Raw genomic sequence first — 18,045 nt, 5'->3', positions numbered from 1 at the left:
GGGAAAAGCCAACTTGTATAAGGGAAAACGGTAGTTCCTATGTAGATGTGACATTTGTGTCACAAGGCTTGTGCAAAGGATGAGAAGGTGTGTCATGCTGGGGGAGAAGTCTTTGAGTGACCATGAGGTAATCCTCTTCCAGTTTGACAAGCAGAGGCGAAGGGCAGGTAACCAAGAGACTCAAAAGATAATGAGAAACAGAATAAATGCTTTTGAGGAGGCGGTAATTGAGAGTTTGGGTCAAGTGGAAGCAGTCACTCCTATATAGTTAAAAGAGGGGTTATCACTGGCGGCAGAGAGAGCTTTCTTCTGTTGGAAAGATACACGCAAGACAGTGTATTGGTGGACAGAGGCAGCGGCTGCTGCTAGAGCTGAGTGTTTGCATGCTCGTAGGTTTGTGGGCAAGAAGGAGAGGAGATGGAGAGGAGGTTATGGGATATAAGTTATTGGTGGAGAAAAGGAAGGAGTATAGGGCAGAGATATGTAAGAGTAAGAGAGAAAGTTGGAAGCAGCTCTGTAGAGAGCTGGAAGAGGATATGTGGGGAAGGGCCTTTAAGATAGTGATGGGCAAGTTTGGGAAGGCATTTCCGGTATCGTCAGAAGAGATGATTAGGAGCTGTGTGGATGTTCTCTTCCCGAGGGATGAATAGAATGGTGATGGAGAGATTGACGTGGAGGAGATACCAGCTTTTGAGCCAATAGAGTTGTTTTATGAGGCAAATCGATTAGTGAAGAAAAAGAGTCCAGGCCTGGACGACATCCCTAATGAAGCAATGGTGGATGCAGTTGAGGTGGTTCCGGACCAAGTTCTTTCAGCGTTTAATAAGATTTTGGTGGAAGATAAGTTGCCAGATGTCTGGAAGAGAGCGAGGTTAGTACTGTTGCAAAATGGGGCTAGTGAGATAGGTGCATCGTTTGGGTCATGCAGAGAGTGTTGGAGTGGTGGCTAGTGTTCAGTGTGGTGTTCCACAGGGGTCAGTATTGGTCCTGCTTCTGTGGAGCATTGTCTACGATAGCATTCTACGAATAGAGTTTCCAGAAGGAGTTTCAATAACAGGGTTTGCGGATGATGTCTCTCTGGTGTTAGTGGGGAAGAAGGAAGAGAGGACATCATTCGCAAAGGAAACAAGGCCAAAAACTAGTTGATGGGTGGTTGACAAGTAGGAAGTTGACGTTAGTGGCAGAGAAAACCAAATTGGTGGTGATGGCAGGGAGGCTGGCACCCATTGCCTTAGTAGTCAAAGGAGTTAAGATAGAGCCAGTATTGAAGGCGAAGTACTTGGGGGTATGGCTGAATAAGAGAAGATCTTTCCAGCCACACCTGACAAAGGTTGTTGATAGTGCAAGAACGGTGGCGGCGATATCATGACCGATGTGTAGAATGGAGGGGCCCCAGCTCTTCAAAGAGATGGATGTTGGCTATGGTAATACAAAGTATAGTACTGAATGCTGTGCCAGTGTGGGAGCGTGTGTTGCAGACAGGGGTGGCTGTAATTAAAATGGAGATGCTGCAAAGTGGGATGGCGATTGTGTGGCAGGGGCATATAGAACTGTTTCGGCAGAGGCCATATTCATCATATGGTCGATACCACCGCTGACATTGCTGGCTAAAGAGAGAGTGGAACAAGCTAATGGAAGGAGTTGTGGGAAGGCGAAGTGATTGACGTTAGAAAGGTGGCAGGAGAGGTGGTCCGATGTGGAAGTGGGGCAATGGACCAGGAGATTGATTGAAGATATAAGACCATGGGTGACCCGGAAACAAGGTGGGTTAACTTTTGAATTAACGCAGGTACTCTCGTGTCACGGGTGTTTTAACAAATACCTGCACAAGAAGAAAAGACATCAGACAAATAGATGCCAGTACTGCACAGCTATAGATATGGTGGAGCACATCATTTGGGTGAAAGAGGTGGGAAAGTTACCATGAGGAGGTGGATAACAGAATTGGTGTACTAACTCCATGTAACATGGTGGAGGCCGTGCTACACAGTGAAAGAAATTGGGCACTAATTTGCACAATGATTAGTGCTGGGTGGGGACTCCTGAGGAGGATAGGGCTTGGGTTAAAAAGGACCGTAGTCCTGCGAACAGGACCTCTTAGGGGGTTTCCCTCTTAAAGGCAAGGCAAAGCGAAGACCGCAGTCCCAGGGAAGAAACTCCCCCCTGGGGGAGGTTGCCTCCTTAGAGGCAAAGGCAAAAAAGAAGGACCTAGACCCGGCCAATTGGGCGGTAGGCCAGAAACAGCATAGCTGGTCCTGGTGCGGATCATTCAGTTGGTTAGAGGCAAAAATGCACCCTCCCAAGGCCGTGTAGTGCAATACTGCAGGGCTGGTCTTAGGAGGCTAGGGAAGGAACATAAAAAAAAGAAAAACAAAAGGTTGATCCTGTTGCTGCTCTCTGTCACACACCTGAAGTACGTGATAACTAAATTAAAAAGCAATTGTTGCAATAATTTTAACTGGAATTATATGGCAGTCTCTCTTTAAATAATCAAAATGCTTTTCAAAAATAGCCTGATATACCACGATTTATGATAAATTAGAAACTGCTAACAAGGATTTCATTTTATTGAGTTTTATAAGAATTAAATAAATACATTTTCTACGAAATATCTAATTAGAATTAGTAAAAAAAGAAAATTAAAATCTATTCTAGCTGACCTTTGACAGTCGCTGCATCTGATTTTTTTCATCATGTGTTGGTTTACCAGGAGTTGTTGTATTTGGATTACCATCAGCAACTTTATTAGGCCATACTCTTAAATCTATCATTCCCTGTTAAAAACAAACACTACATTTATTTAGGCACTTGTTTAAAAAAATAAAATGAATTGCTGCATATTAAATTAGCTATTAAAATATGTAATACGGGTAAAAGTACAATAAAAATTAATATAGTTACACAAAACAACTATTTCATACAATCAGTTAACAAATTATAAAGTTAATTTTCTCTCCAACTGATTTTTTTTATTCCATGTTTATTTTACTACTTCTGTAAAGATCGCTGCTTCATTAGTACATTTCAATAGAATTAAATTTAAAAAAACTAAAATTATAGCAAGAGGTAACTCAGGAACTGATATTACAATGAGCTATTAATATCAGTTAATATTAGTTCTATATTTCAGGAATCTGGTTTCAGACAGACAAGTAAACTTTTAAAAGTACTCATATAATGGATTCCTGTAGAAATAACAATTTTGAATAGTACAAAAAAAGTTTGTAAAGTGTCTTAACTTTAAAAGCCAAACAAGATTATGCCCATGTATTGTTGTTAATTTCAGACATGGTGAATAAACTTCAGGTAATTAGTTATGAATCAGGTTATACAATCAGGCAATTAGTTCTGAAGGAGAGCTGACGTACCAAAATATTTTAAGAATTGTCTTTTAAAGAGGGCAGTTAGGAATTGCATTGTTGCTTGTGAACTTAGTATAAGTTATCACAAATGCTTTAACTTCATGTTAATTCAAATTCTGGCTATATATAATCAGAATATATTCACAATAATAAAGAGAAGAATTTTGAATCAGAGTGGGAACTCTGGCACCTAGTTGATGAGGATGCTGTTCAGTTTATTAAAAATATAAGTGACTTTTTAAATATGTAAATATAACATCAATTTCCCCAAAGTTGATGTAACATTTTCTGTGCTGATTGCATTTTCTAATAAGAAAAATAATCATCCTTTTAGTATCAATTTAAATTTTTAAACTAGAAGAGTCAAATGGAAAAAAACCCACAATGATTGAATATGAAATGTATTGAAATTTGAATTCATATTTTTTAATACAACACTTTAGTAAAAATAAAATATGTATTTCTTAAAAGCACAAAAATAGAACAATCATTATTTTGTCTCTCTTAAACAATCTCCAAACTGGACAATCATCTTTGAATAAGCCACTCATTTTATTTTTAACTGGTGTCTTTTAATACTAATTCTCATAACTCACCTATAATTGTTACAACTTTCATTCAGGACACAAATCTGCAATTATATCACCAACCCGCTCTCACCAAAAAAATCTTGTTTTTTCCTACCTGTTATAATATATTCCTCAGTTTTATCCCCTTCTTTTTAAATTGTTTACACATAACGCACACTGAAAACAATCTTCAAAAAGGGGAAGTTAAAGGGATATAATGAAACCAGGCATATATATAGAATTTTTTTTAAAAATTGAATGGAACACAAGGATTGTAGGCGATTTACTAATTGCACAGCCTAGATAACATTCCCTTACTGCTGCATCTTTCTTATTAAAGTAAGCATTTATTTTTGTCCGTTAGTTTTGTTTTTGGACGGAATTGTGGAACCTTGCTAGTTTAAAATTATTAGACTAGCAATGTATTTGCTTCTTTCTCCTGGCAAGATTCTCCTTCAATATGTCCATTGAAGGCCAGTCAGTGCTACTGCCTTTTGGCCTAGCAGGAATGTGCCTGATGGGACCCTAGTTGTTGGAGGATGCAATGCACTCCCATCACCAGAGGGAGTTGTATGTGCTGACGATGGTCTAAATTGCAAGTAGTAGGAAAGGACAATGGTTGGTGAATTAAGGGTTGGTAGTCTTTTCTTCAATCTCGCCATCTTCTTTATGTTACCTCAGCCAGATCAAAGCTGCACCAGGTTAAAATTCTGAGTTGTAGGTACTTCTGCTTTTTTCTTTAGCCTACCTTTCCATATTTCTGGTTGTAAATAATTTACAGACTATAACCTCAATGTTTTTAAAAACAATACAAACCCTCCAGAAAAATCCTTAATGAACAATTATTGGGTTGTGGAATTGTGTATGTAAGTGCTCAGAATTCCATCTACCTAAACAAAGAAACCTATAAACAAATAATAATAAAACAAGAAGTTCAGTAAACTCACTGCATGAATAACACTTTACATAAAGTGATGGAATATCAAAATACAGTAGTAGCCAAAAAAAAATTAATAATATAAATAAAAATTACAACACTGGAAGTCAAATGAATTAGGTACCAGATGTACGAGTTCCAGTGGAGTTAAATGAGATCTAAATCCAGAACTACATATCATGAATTACATTATACATTACAGCATTATGCAGGAGCCTCAAGGCAAGGATAAGGATATCACACTTACAGTTGATGTAAATATAATCTTATTTATTGAAAGAAGTTCTTCTGTTCAGTTTACCAGTGGACCTAAACTGAGAAAATAAAAATAATTACAACCAACCTGTAATAATGAAGTAAACAACATAAGCCTGCAGGTAGGATCAACATGATTAGCTTCTCATCATGTAACATGATGTAAAATTTCCTAACAGAACTAAAACAAATTTATGCAAGTAACAGAGAAAACCAGTTACCTGTCTAAAAATAGCATGTTTTCCAAATAATGAGATTGTTGTACCTCCAACAGGTTTCATAGATGAAGGTCCGATGCAATCATAAATAGTTAAAGTCAAAAGAGCATTCCTAGGAAGATCACTGAACATTAGTGGTAATGTAATCCATTCACTCCAGCTGAAAATTAAAATTTAATTACTGAATTATTAATGAATAAAAAAACTAATTTCTGTGGATAGAACACAGTTTTTTCTTTTGTTTTTACAATGAGAGATAACAAATAAATATTTATTAATACTGTAAACCAAACTAAAAACAAGAAAAATAAATTATAATACAGGTATCAATAATTACAAAATAATAAATGTTATCTTGCATTAAAACAGCATTGAAAGTTTGCCTACGATCTTGTTAGGCTTCTTTTTGTATTGATTTATACTGACAGAGTATTAACCAGCAAAATCACACTACACATATCTTAAATGAAGTCTTAAAAAATTCTACTAATAATCCACTTTATATCAATTAAAATTCTAATCTAAATGATAAGAAGACTTTACATTTAATCAAAAATATGAAATAGTGCAATTTTTATGACTGTTTAATTAAACAATAAATTCAAATAATAAATAAATTAATTTTAATCAGTTTGGGCGCAGCATTCACCCAGACCTTTTTACGGTAAACAGGGTTACTTTGGGTCTGTTCTTCATGAGAAGCCTTCCTAGGGCGATTGAGACTTAATTTCTTGCGTTCTGTCATGGTTTAATCTTTAAATAGATTGCTCATCTCAGTATCAGTCAAGACCGTGAATTTCATCACAGATTGCCTGTCCATGCCACTTTCGAGCATTTGGCGCGCTATCTTCATCGAAGCCTGTTTTTCGCCTTCAATTTTGCCTTTTTGCATTCCCTCTTGAATCCCTTTAAGTTTGCCTTCCTGACGACCTTCTTGTCTTAATGCTTGAGCACTGCTTGTTATCTGATATTTTCAAAAAACGCTGTAACATATCAGAATGTAGGATAGTGGAAAAAGATGTGAAGTAACAATAAATACTAATGTTTAATAAATCAGATGACAAAGATTACAAAAGTTAAACAACACTGAGAAGCACTTGCCTTTTAGTTGGATAATTTATAAGAAGTCATGTTTAGTACAAAGCAATTTTACAAAAGATTTTTTTTTGATGATGCATAACTGCAGTTAATACTAATTCCTGCTTAAATCCAAATCTATTTTATTTTTAAACAACCCAATAAACATATCAAAAGAAATATTTTACTGATTTTTGTGCACAACGTTCTCATTTATTCATATACTACCCTCAAACAGGAGTTCACTAAAAATATAACTACGTTATACAAAAATTCATACATTAAATTATGCACAAATTCCATAAACATCTACAATTAAAATGTGATTTAAACTTCGTACTATAATTATTTATGAAGCACAAGAACCATTTAAATGACCACACACACACACACACGCACGCGCGCATACACACAAAAGTGTTTCATTTTAATTGCCTCAAGTGACTTTCTCATAAACTACATACAATACAAAAAAAATTACCTGAACAATAGTTACTCAGATTGGAGGGGGGCACCACATGGTGACCTTGACCTTATTTCAAGATTAACATGATTTTTCTTTTAATGGAATGATTTACTTTTGACTCCACCAATGAAAATAGCAGAAAATTTTACATTGAAACATGTGGTCACACATATGATCTTGGTCCTGTTTTTGAAGGTCATATGACTAACCATTACAGATAGTTTTATACAGGTGATAGTGTTACACGAGTTACATGTTTTTGAAGGTCATACATTACTCCTGGAATATTTTAGGCCATTTATCTCGCAAACTATGGGAAAGACCATAAAAATGACTTACTATCGCTGATGGTGAACTGTATGACCTACAAAAAAAGTCCAAGTTCATATGTGTGACCACATATTTCAATGTAAAATTTTCTCCTCTTTTAATTGGTGGAGTCAAAAATAGGCCATTCCATTAAAAAAATTATGTTAACCTTGAAATAAGGTCATGGTCAATTCCAAGGTCACCATCAGGTGTCCCTCTCCAACCGAGTAACTTTTGTTTAGGTAGGTTTTCTGTATTGTGCGTAGTTTATGAGAAAATCACCTGCAGGGATTAAAAAAATCCCCTGAAAAAATATCCAAGGTCATATTCTGACCACATATTTCAATACAAAATTTCTGCTCTTTTCATTGGTGGGGTCAAAAATATGTCATTCCATTTGAACAATTTTTTCTAACCTTGAAGTAACCGTCAAAGTTAAATCTGAGGTCCCCATGAAATGCCCCCTCCAATCAGAGTAACTTTTGTTTAGGTCATTTTTTGCTCTGTGTGTAGTTAATGATAAAATAGCCTGGTGTGATTAAAATGAAACTTCTGTATATACAACATTTACATATAAATACAATAAACTATGTTCATTTACATATATCATACAATAAAATTGTTTACATATAAAATTAATTCCATACTTATTGTATTTATATTAAATATAACTATAATGGGTGTATGTGACTGACATGAGTAACAGACAGCTTCCGAAAATGACATACAATTTCCAGGAATAACATGCACCTCATGTCAGTCTTACTAGGGGAAATGTGAGAAGTAAAGTGTTTCCTGTTGCTTTCTTCATTGAGCCAATAATACTGTCACATACAGGCATTCTAAGCCCAATGAAATTCAATTGATAATCAACAAATGACACAAACACTGCTCACTGTAAGGACTGGTGAAAACTAATAATTGCAGAGAAAACAACCCTGGCTGATGACTCTCATACCTCAGGTACTTTACAAACATCACAGCTATAAGAAAGACTGACAAACACAGTGTAAAGCAACAAATTAATCTATTTCTGTTGTGAAACAATGCCATTTATACAGTCTGTTAACTCACCAGGAAACCCATATTGGTTACAAACAAAATGTTAAACTGTTCACACCATTTCACTACTAAATTTATATTTTCATCACAGCTTTATAAAATACCAAAAAAGATTGCCATGAACTTTAAAAAATTGTAGCTTTTCTGAGAAACTCTAATTTTAGAACCCAGTTCATTAAAAGAAAAAAAAGAAGTCTCCAAAAGCTATCTGTCCCATAATATTTAATAACAACAATAACTTACTATGAAAATTAGGAGTTACATTTAAATAAATTGTAGCGCTCCAAAATATTAGTTTCTTTTCAGGTTTTAGGTGTCAGTAGTTACTAAAGTTAAAAAAATTAATTCTTTTTACAAGTGTTTGAACAGTAATCTAATATCAAGTCAATGAAAATATCTTTATTATATAATGATATATTAAATGAATAATTACTCACAAATGTGTGAGTAATTAAATTTTATAAATTGAAGTAAAATACAGTTATGCTGTACAATATGAAAAACAAATTAAAGTCATATATAATAAAATGTTAATTATTAAGTGTTATTGGTATAAATAATTAACTAACTATAAGTAAAGTAGTAAAAATAATTAACTAACAAGCAAAATGTAGTATGGTGCTCATAATTAATAAATAATGGTCCAATTTTACACTATCAAAAGCATCAATAAAAAAAAAAAAAAGCATAAATAAGCCAATCAACTTCATGTTGCTTCTCAAATGAACAGGTAAATGAACAAAAATCTCCTATTCATATAATGAAAAACTGCTTAAAAAATCTGTTTTATGGCTTTTTGTATTTTTAATAAAGAGGCTAGGGCAATTACACATTCAATTTCCAGTCCCATGCTTTTAATAATTTTAAGAAATGCCAACTCCAAGATAGACATACTAGGAATTACGTAATCCACTTCATTCATGATCAGTCCCACTCTTTTGTTTTTAACTGCAAGAACTGTCAGCAAATGACATTGCAAGTAGCCCATTTAACAATGACTTTAATAAACACACACGCCAACACACAAATGAATATGAAGCATAAATCCATCATAATAACTTTGCTTTTTATTCAACAACTCCAAAAACATTTTTCTATTGTTATACTTTCTACAATAAAACTACTAAACTTACATTAATCATATATTTTAATATTATTATAACACCTTTTTCACACATTAAACAAATTCAAACATTTTTTATTTTTTGCATTATTCTACACAATGACTGAAAGACTAACAAATTTTACAATATTTTTAATTCAAACTATCCTCGGTCACCCACAACTAAACATATGACAGTTTATTTTATAATAAATTCAATTTCATATAGGAGGGTTTAATATAAATGAAACAATAAGGATGCATAATGGAATGTGGAAAAATTGCACCCCAGCCATAAATTAACATCACAAGAGAAAGCCACTCATTATACTATTCATTTGGCTAATAATTCAATATAACAAAACACGTGAGTTTTTAAAGTTATTGCAGTAAATGGCCCCATTAGTTTTTTTATTTAATAAATAGCTATATTAATCTATGTAATATAATAAATTACAATTGTAAGGATTGTAAAATTCTACATTAAAATATTTCTAACAGAATTTTTATAACATGAAATAACAAACATAAACAGATTTACGTGTATCAAAAGAATCAGTTACTGGAAACAAGCTGCTCTATTCACTTGACTGGGTGAAAAGTAAAAATTACTGTGTGATGAACACCATATAAGTGTTTCAAGTTTAAACAAATCCACATCAATACATTCTTATTCCATTGAGAAAAGAACTCTTAATATTCTAAAAAAAGGTAGACAAAAACACCTATATCAGTGGCCAAGTTCTATGACTTACTGGTTTTCAGTATCATGATTAAACAAGATAGTTCAAAAGCGTATGGCGCTTAATTAAAATTTAAGTATAAGTAATATAAATTAGATTCATATTGCTGAAACATGTGTAAAACTAGGAAAAGCTAAAGTTTTCAGTCATAAATACTGAATAAATAAATAATGTTTAAGTCTAATTTATAGTCAAACCATACCAACACAAAGTATAGAGTAAAAACTTCATTTACTTTCATTAACACTACTTACATGGTATACAACAGCTGAAATAACTTGAGCTGAAGTAGTGGAGGAAGAGAGAAGTCAGGTGTATATCCTCCAATTGCATTACAACTACACATTTACAGAGCAGTACTGGAAGAGTCTGCTGGTAAGTTTACATCATTATAGAATAAGTGTAACAACTAGTCTCTACTTTCACCTATATACTCTATATGACAAAGGGCACTTCCCGATGTCCTAGAAAGTAGAAATTTGGCAGACACATTGCCTATAACCCAAATAGATATAACAAGGAAAATTCCAACAAAATATCAAAGGGGGCTGAAAAATTGAGGGTTTCAAAGTATTATAGTCCTTGTAATTAAGTTTTTACTATATTGAATTTTGAACAATTATAAACATCAATATAATGAACTGTAAAAAAAATTGAGTATTGTTAAGTGGGAGGGATTTAAAATAGTACTTAAGTCTTACTAACTACATACACAGTACAGCCTCAATAACCAACTTCTTCTATGCAGTATCTCATGATAAACTTCACTTACATCACTTAATAATAAATAAATGAATTTTTCTTTACATCTGATTCAGATTCTATTCTGGTTACAATTATTATTACAATTATTATTTTTTTAAAATTGTTTTAACCATTGATTTTTCAACAAGTAAAAGATATTTAATAAATCTCCTAATCCTCATTATATAAAAAATAATACTTGTTTTACATAACGTTAACATCATCTTCATTTGTGCATAGATATGATTTCATGAAATCATAAATGAAACGTTAAGCATTATAAAAGAATGAAAATTATGAAAACTACACTGAACCATTTCAAATAATACATAACAAAAATAAAAGCTATCAAATTATAAATTCTTCTAACGATACTAGATCATTTATTATTAGAAAAAATAGATAATTAAATGCAATGAAAGATCAAAATATGCTCTTGTATATTATGACAAATTTTATAAACTTATTACACCAATATACCCAAACCTTAATTCCCGCATTCATTAAAATGTAACTGCAATGATGGACACTAAAATTTTCAAGAATACTCCCTTTAGTAAAACTTTCATATTTGTAGATCATCAGCTACCGTAATTAAAATAATTTATACATAATTCTTCAAAATTTTCCTTTGTCAAATGTAAAAATAAATAAGTAAAAAAAGAAATTCAACTCAGAATTTTATAGTAAATGCATTTAGATGCAGAGTCCTGAGGACAATAAATTTCTCACTACACTAACCATCCATTGACAACAAATGTTCTATTATTGCAATAATTTGAACTTCTTAAAAATATTAAAATTTTTTTTTTTTAGGGAATATTTCATGAGTTGCATTGGCTAAACTTCATTGGAATGTTAAACACGCTTTGCCATCAACCTCACCTAGACCAGTTATTGTTTAGTTCAAACTTTTTATTTCAGTAGGGCCATGTGTTGTTACTGGGTGGGTATCTTGTATATGTTGTTGCACAATTCTGTACAGTATATTTAGTGTACATGAAAAACATTTTTAATCGTTTGTAGATAGTGTATTACTATAATCTATTTAGTAACATTTTAAGTATTTTATATTTTTTAATAAGCATTCTTTCTTTAACTTTTATACAGCACAGTAGTTTTTAATCTTTATTTTGTATTATCATTTAATATGAGTATTCAAAGAAAATAAAAAATCTTAACTTTGGAAGAAAAAAATGATAATTTTAAGAAAAACCAATACTGGTTAACCAGTACATACAATTTTAAATGAATCTGGTATAAGTAAGTCTACTTTATATAACATAAATAAAGATAGGAAAAAACAATTCCAATTTTATTTTAAAATAAATTACACCTAATATTAGCACTGTAAAAAGAAAACAAACGACTGCAGAAAAAATCATTAATGTTGAAAATGCTCTTTACAAGTGGTACAAGCAGTAACGTTCCATTGGGGTTCCAATTAGAGGTGCAGTGGCAGAAAGATCTGCAAAAAAAAACTAGAAATTAATGATTTTAAAGCTAATACAAGACAGCTTTTTAAATTTCGGCAATGGCATTGAACCAGAAAATATTTGGAGACAGCTTAACTGAATGTTTGTTGTGTAGAAAACCCATTTCATAAAAAACTCAAAGCAATAATAGGATATGAAAAATGTATACTCTCACAAATTTATAATGGTGATGAAATATACTTATTATGGAGATCAATTCCTCAGAACACACAATCCTTCAGAATGGAAAGTTCCATACCAGATCAAAATGGAAATAAAAAAAGAATTTCTGCTCTGTTATATACAAAGCAGATAAATCTCACAGTCTCAAATCTGTCATTGTTGGAAAGTCTAATAAGCCCAGAGCAATTAGGGATATTATGGACAATCTTCCAGTTATTTACCAAGCAAACAAAACTGCACGTTCACTCAGAAATTTTCTCAGATTGGTTTTTATAATACATTTGTTCCAGAGGCCAGAAAACTAGATGTCTTGAAAATAAAGGAAACGGATTTCTGATATTAGATAATGCTCCAGCTCAACCCATCAATAGGTTTTTGATTAGTAAAGATGGAAAAACCAAAACACTGTTTATGCCAACCGATATGACTTCCCTCATCCAACCGATGGGTCAGGGAGTGATCCTCAGGTGCAAGCATCTTTACAGAAGTAAAGAACTAGACGTATGCAAGGTATTTTTTAATGATGATGAAGAACTGGACAATAGGAGTGAACAAATTCTTAAAAAAAAAAAAAAAAAAAAAAAATACTCACCTCAGTTTTGTAGTGCTCTACAAAATTGGGCAAACAGCTAGAATGAGGAAAATTATCAGCATAATGTGATATGAGGAATAAAGAGCCAGAGATTGAACTGTAAGGTTTAGAAGATGAAGATTATAAAAATACTTTTGGAGCTACTGACATTGAAGATGTAAGAGAACGGTCAGGTTTTGATTAAGATGTTGGTTAGCATAACTTGATTGAAGACAAGATTGTCAGTGACATACAAAATGAGAAAGACATGAAAAACAGCAGTGATGAAGAAGCGGTGATAAAGAAGATGACACTGAAGATAATGCTCCAAACTACCCTTTCCAAGGTGTGAAAAAACCTTGATGCAATCATTAACATTATTGATACCGACCACAAATTTGAAAAATATTATCTGATTACCAAAGAGATGCATCAAGAAATTATTAAAAAACTATACAATAGTAGAACAAAACAAAGTAAAGTTTCAAATCTTTTAGGGAAAAATCAGAACTATCAACTTAAAGACAGCCATTATACTAATACAGTAATACAGATACAATAGTACAGTAACAGTACTACTAGTAAGTTTTTTTATTCACTGAAGTGAAAACACTTAAGTAAAGGCTAACAATTTTTTTTTAACTGAATATGTTTTTTCTACTGTATTTACATTTAAATTCTTCTTTTTTTACTTTTTTGACTTATGCTTGTGATATGTGTATTAAAAATGTGTTTGCATTAAACTTTTTTGAGCAAATTAAAAGGTGAAAAATGGTGGTAAAAATAGCAATTTGTTTAACTTCAGTTACACTCACTGTAAGTACTGTGTACTATAAAAACACATTTTTTTATTATTTATACAGTTTTACGTACTTTATTGTAACAGATATTTTGTTCACAAAAATATTTTATAATTCAGAATTTTCCCGAATTTGGACTAGGCTTTACCCTATATATTCTGAATTAGGGATGTTTCACTATATATTATTTATAACAAGCAACATTAACTGAGAATTTAAATTATGTTTAATAATGTTCATCATATTGTGATCAACCATTGGGATTCAGAAACTACATGTTTTATGAGAAACTTTAAACAGTGAACCTTCACTACATTAAAAAGTATAGCATTACCGTTTTTTAAATCTTCACCCTTTTTCCAATATGATGAACAACTTCATTATTTCAAATGGAAACCTCATTTATTGCATTTTTGGGTAGGTAATAGTATTTTAGACATTTGAACAAAGAATAAAATGTCTTAACATACTATTTTCTACCTAAAATTGCAATAAAAATATGAGGTTTCCATTTGAAATAATGAAGTTGTTCATCATATTGGAAAAAGGGCAAAGATTTCAAAAATGATAATTCTGTTTTTTTAATGTAGGGAGAGATCTAGGGAAGGTTACTGATTTAAAGTTGCTCATAAAATTTATAGTTTCTGAGATCCCAATAGTGGCCATCTTGAATCGATCACCTGCATGCAGGAGTGCTGACAACTGATCAGCAGAATATAATCTAGGTATTTATATCCTACCCGTGCATATAATGACTGTTCATTTATCAAACAGCACAAATGTACATTTATAACTGTAGAATAAAGTCTCTTAATTTGTGCAGATATGTTTGAGAACAAACTAATATATTAACAGTGACCTCACTCAGCTTGTACTGAACTTTGTGAAACTGAAACAGAGTTAATACAAAGAAAAAAAGAAACTGTCAATAGTAGTTAATTGTATGATTATGAAAGTTTAACCAAAGCTAAAAATAATATTACTTTATTAATATCATAAGCAACATTTACAGGGACACTGGGCACCACTGACAGATGACTGCTGAGATACATTATATCCCCTTTTTTTTAAATTTCAAATTTTTTGTTAATAATGTAGCAAAGGGAAAAACAATCAAAAATAAATTTCTGGAAACTAATTTAAGATTAAGTACTTAATAGCAAACTGAGATAAGTACAATGCTATACAATAGCGGGAGAATATTCTCAAGAGACATATGAAAGGATTAGAGATTGTACACAACATAAAAGACAGAAGCATCTAATATATAGCTGTTGACTATATATGTTGTTTAAGACTAGCATCATTACTGGAGGGGAAACCAATGTTCAGTTTATGGAAGCACTGGTTTGCTAATGCAATTTCCACTTCACTGTATCTCTCCCATCATCCCAGCTAATTAAAATATCAGCAATCATTCTGAAATGGAAAATTTTATTAAAAGTCATAATACATATTTCATTATGTCTATTATCAAGAAAAGTTACTGCAAAATTTCATAGAATTAAGGAAAAATGATTGAACTGAACGAACATAACTGTATGACAAATATATGAAATGCTAAAAGAATTAAAAAGAACTCTCACTTTGCTTGGTTAATTAAAATGTGTCTTTTTTTCTGTTACTGTAATAGATACGTTTAATATGAATCTCTTTATTAAATAAATACAACTTATTAAATTTATATTTCTAAATCAAATACCCAGAAATAAATTGAGAAATTCAAATCTAAACAAATAAAATTTACCAGTATTTTTCGAGAAGCAAACACAGCAATTCTAAAAAAATAGATACATACTTCCAACGAGTTGTAAAGGATTTGTAGCAAGTTGAAACAGGCAATGATATTGGACGGCCGTCTGAAAAGATTTGAGATATAACAACAAGATCGGCAAGATTCTTCTGTTGATAAAGACCTGAATGTTTTAACATTTCATCTTCCAGCATTCTATGATACTCTGGTTTTAATTTGACTCCTTCTAATGTTCCTCTGTTAACAGAAAAAGAAATAAAATGAAGATTACATGACTGCATTATTGGCTCTATCAGTTCAGATGGAAATCTATTCTGTTTAGACAGGTTAAGGTTAGAGGTAACACTGAGCAATTACTTGATCAATATCAAATCTTTTCATACTGACAAATGATTATGTTAATGATAGAAGAAGTGAAGATCAATATAAATTATTGTCGGAAATGAAAAATAAATCATAAATTAATCTTAATAGTTAACAGAGTCAGACTTAGAGTAAGCCATTGAAGATGACTGATTGTTCACTTTGGGATGATACTCCACCCAAGCACAAGATTTTATCATGGAAAATACAGTGTAATCTCTCTCTGCAGTAACTATTTTTCTGTTTAAATATAAATTCAGTCAAGTGTCCCACAAGATGAAGTTTAGTATTGCCACATCTTAGAACTTTACCTATAAACTATCTTCACAAAACTCTTAACTCTAGCCTTAAATTTGCCTCCACACAACGGATTAGTATCTGAACAGGTCAGTAGCAGAGATTTTGACTTTGCACGGGTCACCCGCTGCCAAATCTGCTTTTCACCATTTACATCTTGTGTTTTCCTGATCCTAAGCAAGTCTAAGCTATAATAAAGTATGAGAAAAATTGAAGTTGATCAAGTAATTGCTCAGAATTAACAAAATTATTAAAACCTACTTTTTACAAAATTTCATAGTTTCACTTATTAAATACTTAGATGAATAATATTTTAAACTGAGTAGAAAAAGTACATTTCTTATGTCCAGTCAGACAATTATTGATAACTAAAGTAAAAGGCTGGAATAGGTAACAAAATGCATTCAATCATAATGTTGGTCTATTATTTATACAAAATTTTATTAAAATAAAAACACAATAACTATAATAATGAATGTATAGGGCTGTATACAAAATTGTTTTTTAACTCTCGATCATACTGACAATGAATAAATTCCAAGAATTTTTATTTGGCTTTGGCCGATAGTGAAAATGACACTACATTACTCTAATTATTAAGGTAAAACAAGCAAATTCAATATATTTTTTAAACACCACCTCAAATTGCATAATTTTTTTAATGGGGTGAAATTAAAATTCAGCTTAATTTGGATAATCTTAAAGACTATTTTTTTCTTAAAATGTATACTTTCCTGCAAATTTTACACGCATTTTTTAATCAATGAAAAACAACGTCTTTGAAATATTCCATCTTTTTCTTTGTTGTTTTCTTTAACCTCCTCAACACTACTGCATTTTTTGACATGAAGGATTTTAGACTATCAAGAAATTAAAAAGTTCATATGCTTAAAACAACAAATACAGAAGAAAATTATGGTAATAAAACGTAATTAATCAATTCCACTTACATTTTAATTTGTATTTTTGTATCTAAAGATGAGCTATACACGTAGCAAAAAGTATTGTCTAACGCATCCATGGTTCCTCAAATGTCAACATTTAGTTCAAATTTTAACATAACCTAATACAACCATAACTGAAGTACAAAATGAAAACAGTGTTTATCTCCTAATTGGTTTTTATCACTACCCGTCAAGTCATCTCATTCTATAAACAAAATAAAACGTAAATTACAAGATCAGTGAAAAGGGATCACTAATATCATTGTTAACCAATAACAACAATTTTTATTAACTGAACAAGCCATTAATCTCCTACGCTTCAACCCTAGTAGGTTAGCCTGCTTTGGAAATCTTAGTTCAATGATCGAATCGAACAAAACTAACTAAACCATATTGGTATCATGGTTCTAACCATGGCTACTGGTGTTTAATACATGAATTTTTTAAACTTCAAAGGATCGTAATAGGTTTTTACTACTTAAAAATGCAAAATAATATAAAATTAATTTATGAATACTGAAGTTAAAAACAGATGGCGGGATTAAACGTTTCAGGTTTCTATTTGTTTTTTTGCGAAAAATTGGATTTTTACAGAATAAATCGCTACAGCATATTTTTATATTATCATAAGGTTACCTGCCCTGAGGTAAGTCCCTTGCACCATGATCATCTCCTCTGTTTCCAGCTAAATGTTTGAGTTCTTGGTAGACCTACAAGTTTTAATATTTTCGCTCTTCTTTGCACATTCTATTGATTCTTCTGGCATTGTTTTAATCTATACTTTTCTTCTGATGATAAGTCCTGGACATTTAGCT

The 18,045-nt window shown here is 31.8% G+C and overlaps 1 protein-coding gene across 1 annotated transcript in view; it reads right to left on the bottom strand.

Annotated features, from left to right (window-relative positions):
- Positions 1–17,588, bottom strand: part of Pi3K59F (phosphatidylinositol 3-kinase 59F) — a 105,480-nt gene extending 87,892 nt beyond the window's left edge. Inside the window, exons 1-4 of the mRNA XM_075362242.1 lie at positions 17,237–17,588; positions 15,672–15,863; positions 5,345–5,501; positions 2,661–2,774 (exon numbers count right to left, since the gene is read on the bottom strand). Of these exons, the coding sequence (XP_075218357.1) occupies positions 2,661–2,774; positions 5,345–5,501; positions 15,672–15,863; positions 17,237–17,307 (534 nt within the window). The 5' untranslated portion in view covers positions 17,308–17,588. The remainder of the gene's footprint in view (positions 1–2,660; positions 2,775–5,344; positions 5,502–15,671; positions 15,864–17,236) is intronic.
- Between the last annotated feature and the right edge of the window lie 457 nt (positions 17,589–18,045).

This window comes from Lycorma delicatula, chromosome 4 (genome assembly GCF_047948215.1).
Source record: "Lycorma delicatula isolate Av1 chromosome 4, ASM4794821v1, whole genome shotgun sequence".
Classification (NCBI taxonomy): domain Eukaryota; kingdom Metazoa; phylum Arthropoda; class Insecta; order Hemiptera; family Fulgoridae; genus Lycorma; species Lycorma delicatula.
This window is presented reverse-complemented; position numbering and strand designations above follow the sequence as displayed.